This window comes from Halichoeres trimaculatus, unplaced genomic scaffold, assembly GCF_033239565.1.
Source record: "Halichoeres trimaculatus isolate MK-OKI-2021-1 unplaced genomic scaffold, fHalTri1.1 fHalTri1_scaffold_7, whole genome shotgun sequence".
NCBI lineage: Eukaryota > Metazoa > Chordata > Actinopteri > Labriformes > Labridae > Halichoeres > Halichoeres trimaculatus.
In genome coordinates this window covers 22,662,705-22,677,080 of record NW_027437185.1, presented here as the reverse complement: position 1 = coordinate 22,677,080, position 14,376 = coordinate 22,662,705, and the positions used below count along the sequence as shown (strand labels likewise).

The following is a 14,376-nucleotide window of genomic DNA, read 5'->3' as shown; positions in this document are numbered from 1 at the left end:
TAAAGAAAATAAAAAAATTAGTTCTTAAAAAACAGGACATCAATATGAAAATGTAAAAAAAGACAAACAAGTACATTAATATGCTGCAGAATGAAAATATACAAACTTGCTGCATAAAAATGGGTTAAATCAAAATTTGCAAAAACTTAAAGACAGGGGTCAGATTGGAGCTGCCAAAAACCAACTTCCTCACTTAGGTGACGTGTTTTCAATTCCTTGGCAAACTGCAGGGTTCCTGTGACATTTGAATAACAGTGGCCCACTACCACACCAAAATAAAATGCCATGCCTTCAGAATTAAAGTAGGTGTTTTTTTTTTTTTTTTCAGATACTACCACTGGAAACTGATGTAAATTAAACTTGAACATACGACCACAGTTGCCTAGACTAAAACTCGCACACTTGGTAGGATCATATCATGGTCAAAACAAATAAGAGACAAAGCTCGGTGGGTCTTTGTAGTTTACAATTCTCAGCACTCAACATTACACACTGCGTATGCAATATATATATATATATATATATATATATATATATATATATATAAACACACACACGCACACACACCTACACACCTACACCTACACACACACACACACACACACACACACACACACACACACGTATATAGTTCTCTCTATATTAATCTCTATATTTTCCCATTTCACATATTTTCCTTTGGCCTTGTGACCCTCTGCTCTTTAATCTCAGCCTTTTTCTGATATTCAAGAGTCTCTCTTCAAGAAATCCAGCGGCTGGATGCTTGTTCCGTCCCAGGGGGTGTACCTAGTTGCCTGTCAAGTGATGAAAACTCTTTGTTATAAAACCACGAGTCACGTTTTTTTATTTTTTACAGCATGGCAGCCTGATGTGGTTGAAGAGGTGATGTCCATGTGTCAACACCAGGCATCAAACAGCACAGCGCTCTGGTGCTGGGAGATGAGTTACATCTTGTCTATTGTCTGACTATGTTGCAACAATTTATCAGTAAAATGTTATTACTCACATGGCCGCTACTTGAGTCATCTTTTAAGAATGGAAATGCCCGATCAAGACCTCACCAGGGCTGTTTTGGTTTTAGCAGGCCGCAGAGTGAGAAGACAGTAGCAACGATGGAAGGGACAGGTCTGTGCTCAAACCTGTTGACAGCCCGACAGTGGCCAAAACAACCCATGTACTGAGTTAAAATATCTATGTTTGGTTTTATGGATTTGACCCACCACATGAGTTGTGGAAATAACCCTGAACTGCATTATAATAACTCATAATGGGTTACCAATTTCATAACTCAGCAGTTGGGTAAATGAATTAACCTGGCAGTTTTTAGTGTGTAGCGAAAGCTACAGCTTAGCTACACTGATGTCAGACTGGGGTGACGGGCTCACAGCAGTCGGACTTCACTATGGTGGGCTGCGTTCCTAAGTGAATGAAGAGAGAAGCTGCATTAAGGAGCTGAATCAGCTACATAAGCTATGAAAAGCGAACACTATGGTATTCAAAAGCCACATAATAAAGCTTCTGAATAAACTTGTCACAAAATGTTGAATTTACACATGGTCTGAAAATCTCTCTCTCTCTCTCTCTCTCTCTCTATATATATATATATATATATATATATATATATATTTGTGTGCGTGTGTGTGTGTGTGTGTGTGTGCCCCATTAAAATATATAAATATTTAACAGACTGAAAGATCCATATAAACTACAGGAGCACAGTAATCCATTAAGTTCATGACTGGTGAAAAATCATTTATATCACTAAGAACACCCAGATTGTATGCAACACAAATCAACCTGCTAACTTCTATGGTAGCAAAATTACAATGCAGCTATTAAAGTTCTTGATTATTATGAAATGTGAAATCAACAGGGAATATGTTATGTGTAGTGAGGCTTTGTAAAAATAAAACAAAACCAAACAAAAAAAGCGTGTATTTTGCTCACTCACAGGATGTGATCCCAGTCTTTCTGGTTGCTTGAATGCTTTTGTTGTTGCTGTGCATAGGAAGGAACTTATCAGGAGTTTCCTTTGTAAGAGGAAAGTGCCACCCTCTTTTCAGAGAGGCGAACATTCATTTTGTGCTGCAAGAAGGACATTAGAGAAGAAAAAGTTTAAACTTCTCTAAACAGCAGCAATGTTTTAGTTACTGGATTACTTGCAGGTTGTTTCTGTGGCTCAACTTTAGCAGAAGATAATCAGTGTGGTTTAATACTAAGGAGAACCACACAGAATCAATTCCTGAGGTAAGACTACTTATGTATGATAGCATGTATTGTAAGTGTGGATGTATTCATTACATTTGCTTTGAGTCCCCAGCCATATTATTTCCTTTCTGTTGTTTTGAAAATCATTCTCCACATGTAATGGACTGGCTCAGCTTTTACTACAGCATTGAGTTGATAAATTTTGTAGATTTTCAAGAGGCTAGAGTGCATTTTTAATCATATCACCCTGCTTTATAAGAAATGTCTTTTAGTATGATCCTTTAATGTTATAATATAATTTAAAAAAGATAATTTTACAGTCATTGCCAGGGGTCAGTTTCGTAGATAATTCTATCCCAATACATTTCATTTTAAGGCTAAGAGACATTTAAGACCCATAACTTATACCATTAATGCAAGTGCAAGGGCAAATATCAGTAAAAGAATATCCATATAGTCATGTAGGTATGTACCCTGGGGAAGCAGATGTTGAATGATAATGTGGTCTTCCTTACCGGTCTGACAGTTGACATCTCGTGTCATGCAGAGTGCAGCCAGATGGTGTCCTTGGCTCCTGCAAAAACAAAAGAGGTCACTCAGTGTGATAATCTGTTACTTTACATCAGATCTTATCTCATTCTAAATTTCATGAACATGTAAACATAACATATTTCATCTCATTAAGTCACCTAACGTGACTGGTTATATTATACAAAGTACACCAACCATTATGAATGCTGTGCATATTCAACTTGTGTTCATAAATACAAACAATGGTCTTGTTGCTTGGAATCAATGAACACCATTAAATTATCAATTGTAAAATATGATCACTGCTCCTGAGTTTAACTAATAAATGTCAAAAGGTGAAGATCTTATGGAGGGAAACAGCATGGCTTCTTTTCAGATGAATTTAACAGGGGAACAAAGCAAGCACTGCCATGGATTCAAAAACTAGAGCGTGTGTACAAATGCTATCATTTAGAATCCACTCTAAAATCCAGTTGTTTGTTGCGGCTCCTATTTGGCTCCAGAATAACAGAACACAATCTTAACTATTACAGAGAAAGGGCACGTTAATTCATTAATGTTTAGCCATTTGACTTTAAAAAATCATCTAAGGCTCATCTTTTTTCACTGCATCATCAACATATACTCTTGGTAACTGGTGATTGAGACACTTAATGCAGATTTTGACCTTGTTTCTTTCTTTTTATCTTGTTATGCTGTGAATTTTAATAATACAGTGAAATTAGTGTTTTACAATACACATAAATGCATCTTTCCTTATCTTCGTATCTTTATATTGTCTCTGTTATGAGCATTATCTCGTTTCCTCCCTGTATTTTGTTTATGAACAAAGATCTCGGTATAGGGAAAATTAGTGGTGAATCAGTTCATTTTAGGTTGACGGACTACTCAACTAAAACCACAATTGAAAACTGTTCCTTCCATTGAAGAGCAGTTATCTGTGCATTTCCAGTAAAGTGTTTCAATGATAGTAGAGAACTGCAGCAATATACAGTAATAGATAGGAAGCAATGTGAACATCTACTATCATCCAAGAATGTCCTTTTCATAATAATGACGGTTTTGGTTCAAGTGGAACAATGAAAAAAATAAAAGAATAATTTTTTTATACATATCTCTAGAAACCTGAGAGAGAAAGTTGATAGGAGAATGTACAAAATTGTACTTTAAATGTAAGTAATTCTTCTCACTTTTTTAAATAGATTTTATTACCAGAGCAAGGAACAGAAACATCCATTCCATAGAGATCAAAATAGGTCAGGAAAATAATTAAAGTCTGCACACCACAGTGAAAGATATAAATTCAACCCACGTGTTCTGACTGCCTCGGGTGATTGGCAAAACAATAATAGATTGTGAATAAAATCATGCATTTACTCACACAGAACACATTAAACTCCTAATGGGCTGATGTGCTTAACTGTACAGTTATGCACATCAGCCAGACAGCTCCAACTGACTTTAATTGATCACTGTTTGCCCTCGACTTCATGATCAAGCTGGCGTCATAGTCAACTAGACGTAAATATCATTATATGGGCTGTACTTCTAGAGGGTCTATTTGTTTATCAACAACACTGGATGGGCGCAACTTGGGTGCAGAATAACTGCGAAGTATAATGGTTTGTCAACTGACGTGGAAGAGCCAACCACCAAAAAACAGATTTGAACTAGATATTTTTAGAGGAGAAATCCGGCATGTACCCAGAGAGCAAATTAAACACACAACTGTCACTAATGCTCATGACTACATTATCGTGGACACTTACTAGACTGTGACATACCAGGGGGGTATTGCACAAAACCAAGATAAGGGATTAAGCTGGCAAACATTGGTTATCCTGGATGAAGTCAGCCTCAAGTCGGTTGAACAAAAGCTGGTCAAGTTTATCGCGGACTAGTTACCATGGTGATTTATTCTCTGCAGCTAGCCTGCTCCAGACCAGGCTAACTACCTGGATAAGATTAATGCTGTGCTGGCTCTGCTCTCTGTAATGTAAGAAATGAGCATGGGTTACAGCATTTTCATGCTTTTTCTACACATTACATCATTTAATCATCCTGCACCCAAATCTTACAACTGTAGTCAGTGCATTTGCTGGTTGACTTTAGTATTATTTACTTAATAAATAAATAATACATATTAATAATAATATGAAGACAAAAATAACTTTTAACACAGACAGTTGATAATCCTTTCTTTATTCATACAAGTCATACAATAAAAGGTTTAAAATTGTTATTAAGAAAATGGAAAAAAACAGGCCTTACTGAAATTGATACTAAACCAAACTGGTGTAAAAAAATAAATAACAACCCTAAACCTATAGAATGAGAACGAGGAGAAACAAAGGAAGATTAAATATATCACACCACCGAAATGGACTACAATATAACAGACAGTATATAATTTTGTCTTAACTGTCTCCTGAAAATAGGAAAATCGTCCTATTTTAGACGTCTAGCTTTAGGAGTGAAAGGGTCCCACATCATTCTGACTCCACTTTTTAACTTAAACAATCCTTCTATTCACTCATTCAGTCTCATTGTCAGCCCTACTGTTATATTGTTATACTAATAAAGACAGCTTGTCAAATTGCTGTCAGAGGTTTAATTAATATGTATATCAGTATCTGTCACAGTCCCCCCTGGATCCCCTCCATCACTGGCCTCCCTTTATTTAAGTCGAGTGCCAGCTCCTCTGCTGGGGTCAAGTCCTGGCTTGGTGGGCCACCCCCTGTGTTGGTTTGATGTGTCTTTTTTTTTTTCCACAGCTAAAATCGTACAGAAATTCATTCTCAGCAGACAACAAATTTATCACTTCATTTGATAATTGCTCTTTGGGCTATGCATAAGTAACTTACCAGACTGCAGAATATTTTTATATTTGGTTTTCACCTGCTGCCAGGTTCTTTTCTGGCCAGACAGGTTTGTTCTTCATGACAGATGAGGGATGAAACAGAACACAACAGAAGAACAATTGAGTCAATAGATAACACGGACACAGAGTTGAAATTTTCTTTGAACGTAATTGTACTTCAAATAACCTAAGTAACATGCACTTCTATGGGCCACATCAAAGAAAAACACAAGTATTGATTAGCGGACTTGAAAAGTCATCAGCTCCGCATCTTTAAGCTGTGATTATGACAGTGTGTGGAGTACAGTTTCTTAATTGTACATGTTCGCGCTACTTACGCATTAACCGGTTCCGTTATTAAGTGCCAGGCTTTTTCCCTCTCCTTTATTACCACACTCGTGTTGCCTTTCTTGTGGGATGGCACATTCAATTATTCACCTGCAGACGTTGCTGGTGTTTCGGTGTAAAGTATGACCCTGTTAACTGGTGACTCTCGGCTGAGAGTCACCACTTAGCATGGTCACTGTTAACTCCAAAACACCGGTTGCTCAGTGATGGTGAAAACTTGATAGACGTTACTTCTGTTGTATAGAGGGATTATTTGTTACCAATAACGGCGGATGCGTGCGCAACTTGGGTGCAGAAGCACTGCGGAGTATAATGGTTTGTCAGCCGATGAAGAGGAGTTAACCACCAAAAAACACATTTTTTATACTTAATGTAATCACTTTGACGGACGGTAAAATGCTCCCAGGTTTGTGAAATAGCAGTGAGCGGACAGAAGAGATCTGCAAGTGGACAGATATTAAGTGGACAGACGTTTTTACCCTGTACCCAGAGAGGAAACACAACTCTCACTCAATGCTCATGACTGCATTATCCGTGGACACATGTAGGGACACACAAGCTGACGTCACACGTAACGTGCAACACGGCGCCATTTTTCACGAGCCGTATACAATCCACAGCAACACCCATAGCAACACATTCAGAACAACGGTACAAATCTGTGGTTCAACTACTTTTTAGGACTTTTATGCCAGTTTGTAAGTTTGTTTGTTAGTTCCTTTTGTAAGGTTGTGTGGGCTTCCATGTCATCTGACTACATAACTCAGCTCGAGCCCAGTGCTCTTGCTCGATATAAATTAAAGCTTAATATATGCGGTCTGAAACACGAAATGGTTTATAAGAGGTAAGATTACCAGCGCCATAATTGTTTATTTCTAAAAGCTATTTCTCAGCATCCATGGACAATCCAGCAAAGCTTATGACACTGGGAAGCTGGGGTATTATGTGATTTACACTGCTATATTCCCTAGTTTTTTTTTTTACATTCCCTGGCCCCTGCTCAGTTTTTGGCCAGACAACTCAACTCAGGCCAGGTGGGCCACCACATTTACAGTGTGCAAACCATGATGAATAAATGATGTGCTGTTGAAACATCAAGCTTTCATGTCTCTCCACTGCAAATTGAAGGGATTAGTTTTATTTTGGAATCCTGCAAATAAATGAGGTGGCAAGCTCTGCTTGTAGACTCCATTTATCTACACTGTTGATGATGGATGTTCAGCTCTCATAATGGCTATTTATCCTTGTAGCTTTCATGGCCTGAGTTGTCTAAAGCTTAAAACCAAATGACTATTTTGGTATGCTGGTGATGTTCTCAGAATTGATCAAATGTCTCCAAATTACCTTGTAGGCTTTTTCACTGTCCCTTTGCCTTTGGAGTTGTGTAGTGAAGTTGTGGTATCAAACTGACATGCAGCGGTATAGGATTAAGCTTATGCTAAAGCTGGAGGTGTTTCTGAAATTCAAAAGCAGGTTTTCTGAATCTGACTGGGGTAGAGGCTGCTTACTGACCTTGAGGGTTCATCACGATGTCGTTTTTCACTAGTAATCGCAGGGGGCTTAGAAGACAGCGTCTGAGGGGGAATATCTTTTCTGCATGGCTACTTACAGTGTGACGTTCCCCTGTGGAATTCTCTTGGATGAGAGCATAGACAGCACAGATGTGTGTCAGTGTGTGATACATTTCACTTACCTATCAGAGTATGTAGTTGTTAGGTATTTATGAGACTAAATTACATGTCAGCCTCTCTGTTAATGGATCAGCATGCGTGTGTAAGGACATACATGAATGTATGAGAGGCTCATATTAAGAGCTCTGACAGCGTGATGTAGTTAGTTGTCTTCCCTTTTCTGTCCTGAAGCAAGCAATAATTTACTTTGTTAAGGTGTGACCTCATCCTCCAAGCTCCCTGATACCCCACCTCCCCTTTTGAGCAAGATCAGGCTACCCTGTTAACCCCCCCCCCACCCCCCACCCCCCTCACACACACACACACACACACACACACACACACACACACACACACACACACACACACACACACACACACACACACACACACACACACACCCTTCTATATATACACACAGGGGTACACAGAACAGCAGCAAAGGGTATTGGGATTGGCTTGTGAGATTTTCTCATTTTTTATTGCCTGAGTATATGTCTATCTGTGTGTGTGTGTGTGTGTGTGTGTGTGTGTGTGTGTGTGTGTGTGTGTGTGTCTGTGTGTGTGTGTGTGTGTGTGTGTGTGTGTGTTTGTGTGTGTGTGTATGTGCGTGCACAGACTAGCAGAGTGGAAGAGAGAGGGGGAGAGAGTGAGTGTGTGAAATAGGGAAAGCAAAGGGGAGGGAGTGTGGATCATGCATGTGCATTAACTCAGCTCCAGCGGCACAGCAGCAGCAGCAGCAGCAGCAGCAGCAAACAGAAACAGCAGCAGCTCAGGAGAGAGAGAGAAAGACAGAGTGGGTGAGTTGGAGGGAGGGTAGTTGTCTCAGGCACAGGAACAAAAGCTGCAGAGGACTGCTTTCCATCTCCACTAAAAGAACAACGGAGGAGTAATAGCAGGAAGAGGGGGGTGGTCATGACAGTAGTGAGACAATAACCGTGGAGAAGAGGCACAGTGTAGTCAGTGAGGACTGAAACCAGGCTCTACTCCTCTCTGCTCTCCATGTTTTTGGGGGCTCCACAAACCATTGCCTTCGTCTCCAAACCCAGAGGAGGATGTCTGTGTCGGGGAAGAAGGAATTTGACGTGAAGCAGATCCTCAGGCTCCGCTGGCGCTGGTTCAGTCATTCGTCTCAGGGTTCGGCTGGCGGCGGAGGTGGTGGTGGTGGTGGGGTGGGAGGCTACATCCAGCAGGATGGCCTGGACCACAGAGGGACACCTGTCCAGGGACGACTGAAGAGTCACTCACGGGAAAGAGGTATCGGAGGACTACGGAAGACCAGCAGCCCAGTTCACAGCATCTTAGCACCTACGCCAGGGCCCACACCTGTCTATGCCAGAGCTGGTCATCAATCATGGCACCATCAGCAGAGCACCATCCAGGGTCTCCAGGTCAACGAGGAATCCCCAAAGAGCAGCTCCTCGCCCAGCACCACAAGAAAAGAGGACACCAGCAGCAGCCCGGAAGATGTTAAGAGCAGCACAGAGGAACCAGCAGAAGTGGAGGCCAGAGAAAGGTACAAAGCAAATACTAAGATGATGGATTTCTTATATGGGAAAACATTTGCTTCTTTGCATCTTATGTGCTCAATGACTGGAAACCAGATTCTGGGGGTGGTCTATTTTGAGAAAACATGGTTCCCCCACATTTCATGGGTTTGATTTTTGAGGCAGCACCCCAGAATCAAAGCCAAAATGTTTTGTTGGGATCAGAGGAGATGAGTATTAAAGAGTAAAGGCTGCTTACTTAGCACAGAGCTGTCACACATAATCTGTTTTTGACATTTCCCAGACTCAACACAAGCAGTATGAGGAGGATAATATCCTCAGCTTTTAACTACATCTAATATTTGCCCTTCTACCTTGCATGCAGACACTTTAGTTGAGCTAAGATGAAATTATCTGCACAGCTATCATTTTCCAATTTACCCAGACTCGGCAGCTGCCACCATGGCTCACCTGGGAGCAGCTCACTCTCATTGTCCACAGCATGTTGGGCAGCATAAACCAATAAAGCATCCTTTAATTATTCAGGGGACCTAGAGCAGAGGCTTTTTCCCTTCACTTATCTGTGTTTTGGTGCATGCTACATTCATGGAAAGACTTTGACAGAATTCTCAGAGCAGTTAGATTTCACACATTACATTATTTCACTTTTCTACAGTCTTAAAAGTGGAAATCAGGAAAGAGCAGTCACATCACTTAACAAGCAGAGTATCTGTAAAAAAAGAAGTGGTGCAATCCGATGAAATGTCTAGATTGACAATTCAACCACTTTATAAGCTGGAAGCTATTACTGCTAGCGGACTGCACAAGTTGTTTTAATTATTTCGGCCCAATTTTACATTCGACAAACACTGAAACCAGCCTCTTAGGATCATAAATCCTACCCCCTCTTTTCCCAGGTTGTGTTTTTCTTCCCCCACCCTGTGTGATCCTACGTCTTCTTCCAGGAAGTAAACAGAATAGACGTGTGCGTATGCAGGTGTGTGTGTTTACGAGTGCATGGGTGCGTGTGCTGTTTGGCACAACACAAAAAGCACCTCACTTCAACGATGAAAAGACCTCTTCCCCTTTTATCTTGTCTGTGACATTCTAAGGTGATCAGACTTTAATCTTTTCTGATTCCTGCGTGCACCTTTTGTGCCCTGCACCTGCTGAAGGTACGAACAATGAACAATGAAACTCTCCCCTTTGTTTCATAAAGAGCTCACTGTGATTGAACAGATGATTCTAAATGCACACTCTCCATCTACAGCCCAAAAAGTGTGCTAGTGTGGATTAAATGAATGCTTCGGGCAGTGGATGGTCGAGTTCCCCGAGCAGAACATGAATAATTCTGAGTAAAGATACAGTTTGGAATCAGCTAGACGTTCTGCTCTCCGTGTTGGTATAATTGGCAGATGTTCATGTTTTGGGCTCCCTGTGTGTGAAAAGTGCATGCATAAAAGATGTGCCTCACAGTGAAAATGTGTAAGTCTTCAGCTCTCAGGGGGACCTTGAGTTCACGCTGGCCATGTAAAATACACCACAGCCGTCATATTTTGACAATGATGCTGAGATATTCAAATAGCTCTGCTCTGTTGTATCATAAAACATATGCTTTGCTCAGCTTAAGCAGGTTTTAGTGTTATCTATTTATAAATGTGATTATCAGCAAACTTACATAATGTAACTGGGTTTACTAGTTTCTGTAAATATATTTTTCTTCATCATAATCCTGTGGCTTCCATGTCAATAAAAATGTAATTTGAGTTGTATAGTCATCAAGAGGATTGATATGCAAAGCCACATTTCATTCAAGTTTTAGCGTTATGGTAAAGCTGTCACTCATTAACTGTGAAAAAACACTTGCCGGATATGGTGCATGGACAAGTGCAGCATCTTTAGTTGTTTGAAGTTGCACAGTGAATTAGGCCAGTGACTGTGTGACACGCCATGGCTTGCATGCTCAACGGCGGCTAAGCAGATGTGTGGATGTCACTGAGATATGCACATTCATTTACTCCACCAGCTGGGTGGCCCTATTACGTCTCACATCATAAATCCTTGACACGTAATTTGTCACAATCCCTCAGGCTGAATATAGAAATGAGTTCTGCCGGCTGTGAAAAATACCCAAAATTTAGCCATTTGACTGTTGTTGGAAAATATATGTCAGTCATTTTGTTGCACATGCCCCAATGTCCACAGCAGAAACAGCTCAGTCATTTCCTTCATTCTTTTATTAAATATTTTAGAGTATACATGAGTGAACATAGCTTATTCTCTGTGGTTGTACTTTTGAAGTAAATGATATTGAAATAAATTGAAATCAGATACTGTTTTGATTACACTGCCACATTAATCCAAAGAGATGAAAATGCCCTGATAGAATTACAATAGTCTCTCTTAAGCTCATAAAAAAGCAGTTTTTATTTAATGTAAATGTAATCATGCTAGCTGCACTATTTTAGATGCCCAGGCTCCTGAGAATAACTTTACCGGTCTGTGACTCATTTTTCAGCAATATTTTAGCACTGATATGTTCTTCTGTTTGCTTTCTCCTAAATTTAGTCCACCTTACTCCTCCGACTGACTGGTGCAAAGCAGCAGAGCTGTTAAATCAAGTGTAGTGGAGTGTGTATGAGATCTAATACCTTCGTTTTTGTCCCCCTTGCTCCTGACGCTCCTACATATCTATATGCTGTATATTTGTTTGTCCTCACCACTCTCACAAAATAACCTCTCCCCACGGTTGGCAGAGAATATATGACAGAAGTTAACCTGAATGGAATGGAAACCCTGACCTCTCCCACATAAACACTAACACAAGCTTGACTCAGCTGCCGTTTAGTTTGAATGATATCTCAATTCCCTCTCCGCCGCCTTGGAGAAGAAATACCACCACCTCTCCTCCTGTCAACAGCAGTAATTCAAATGTTTGTCGGATGCCTTATAACACCACTAGGCTTATAGGGTCTCAGTCTATGTGACACATCCAGCGGAGGCGTCCGTAAAATGCTGTAAATTGCAACTTGCTGTACATCTGGGGTAATCTCTAGAAGAAATTCTCGGGTGTTAGGGGATTTTGTGATTGTTTATAATTGATTCTGAATCTCCACTACCTTCTTTTCATCAGCATTCTGTGCACCACAAGGTCGTCTCAGAGGGGAGCTAAAGATCAACCTAGAGTTTTCCGTAATAGTTGGGTATGATTTACTAGATGGTCTTTAACAGCAGTGAGAATAAAACATTGCTTAGACACTTAGTTTTTGTTTCGTTAAACTGTGGATCAATATTTTTAGCTGAAGTTGGCTCTAATTCAAAGAAAAAGACATTCAGATATGGTTAGTCTGTGGCATGAAAGCCATAGAGGAACTTAAAGAGGGGTATTCGGTTTTTATTTTTTTGACGCATGGATAGAAAGTAACAACGCTGGATGTCCTTTCTAATCATGTGGAAATTTTCAAACCACTCTATACTCATATGTTGTAGAAATCCCTGAAATCTCCCCACAATACACCTCTCAAAGTTTCTGTCCATCAGGGTGCACTCTGTGGATGGATTTTGCCCAGTCTGTGTCTTTGTCATTTAATCATGAAATCTCTCCCTGCTTTATTTCAACACTTAAATGATCTGATCATTGGAAATCCTTGCTGCGAAAAGTGTTAACAAAGGTTGCTCTCATAGTATGCCGTTGAAGTTTTGGATTGTCACCTACCCTCTACCAAACATTACTGACATTAGATATGACAGTATAGAAATAATCAGTCTTTACATTGATAGTCTTGCTTGGTTTAGTAGATCATAGTAAGACATCAGTATTAATGTCAGACTGTTTTGTAACCAGCTAAGAATCATGACTTAAAACATTAGGGCTGTAAATTTCTTTTATTGGGTTATTTGCACTGACAAAGAATCATAGAAGCCCAGAAAACTGACACAAAAAAATCCATTCGGGTTATATCCAATTGAAGGAAGGTGTTTTTGAAAATAATCACTGCATTAAAAAATCTTAGCACCAACAGAAAGTGTGCAGATGACAGAAACCATGGAGTAACTGATGACATCATGGTAACATCAGATTATTACAGCCCTAGTTATGTAAAGGTTAAGGTTCAAAACCTGCCAAGGTTGATTGGCTGCAGATGTATGCAGGGTATTCAAAGGCATATCTATAAATATTTGTATATCTAATACAAGTATGTGCAACCAAAGACTGCCACTTTAATAATGTGGATAAATTTGTCGACTCGCTAACATCATATGAAAATAACTTACAATCCGACAATAATGACAGTCTCATACGTATGCGAGTTAACCTACCATCAGCAAGGCAGTGAGGAGCTTTCTGCTAAGATCTGCACATTTTTCACTTACAGGACGCCCCCAACCCCCAAGACAGACACACACACAGACGTGCACACACACACACACACACACACAATTTAAAATCAAATGCCTTAGCATTACAATTCACAGCTCAGCATTGCAATCCACATATCCCCCAAAAAATATCAATATGGATTAAAAATTTAGCATACCAATAAAATATACCTGAGCTGCACCTTTTTGAGGCTGTACCATAATGGACTGTGCTTATCAGTTTCTTTATTCAAATTTATATTCATCCTCAAGCACATTATTCACAAAAGCGTCAGACAGATTATTGTTTTTGTGTTCAAGTAATGTTGAATATGATTATGTAAAGAACATTTTTTGGCTGATTTTATCTTCAGATTTATCTCCATTTGGTTTGCTTTAATGATCAAAACAGGAATAAGTATCCCACCTTACCTCAGGCTTTCATTTTTACATCACAGACATTGTGCTGACCTGTCTACCCTGCCACACGCCTTCTTCTTTACAATCTTTTTCTTTAAAGCCCGAGTGAAAAGGTACAAGAAGACAGTATTTTATTTATACTAAGAGCTATGGTAATTTAACACCGTGCTCTGTTCCATAAAGGATTCTCTGGTCACATTTGGAGCAGATTTCAAAAGACGTTGTTCGTGTCTGCAGCTACATGTCCTCCACCGTTATCAATATTAAGCAGGTCTGTCTGGTGTAACAAAGGCATCAGAAGAAGAATGTGTGAAGGAAGGAAAATCTATTTCTGCAGTTATCTTCTCATCCTCACCGCATGGTTGGAGTTATTAACGTTAGTGTGTATATTTCTCTGCACACAAAGCTGAATAGCAGCACACCGACTGTCATCGTACAGGAGCATAGAGAGCTCATGGACTATATAGACTTGGCACATGCTGCATGAGGATTT

The 14,376-nt window shown here is 39.9% G+C and overlaps 1 protein-coding gene across 2 annotated transcripts in view; it reads left to right on the top strand.

Moving 5' to 3' along the window:
• The first annotated feature begins 2,091 nt into the window (after nucleotides 1–2,091).
• Nucleotides 2,092–14,376, top strand: part of klhl4 (kelch-like family member 4) — a 31,161-nt gene continuing 18,876 nt past the window's right edge. Inside the window, exon 1 of one of the 2 annotated variants that reach the window (XM_074674177.1) lies at nucleotides 2,092–2,247. Coding sequence is in view for 1 of the 2 variants with exons in the window: in XM_074674176.1 (XP_074530277.1) it covers nucleotides 8,673–9,133 (461 nt within the window). In the remaining variant the exon portion in view is untranslated. Of the gene's footprint in view, nucleotides 2,248–8,291; nucleotides 9,134–14,376 lie in introns of those variants that run through there. The other variant, XM_074674176.1, reaches the window with a different exon arrangement.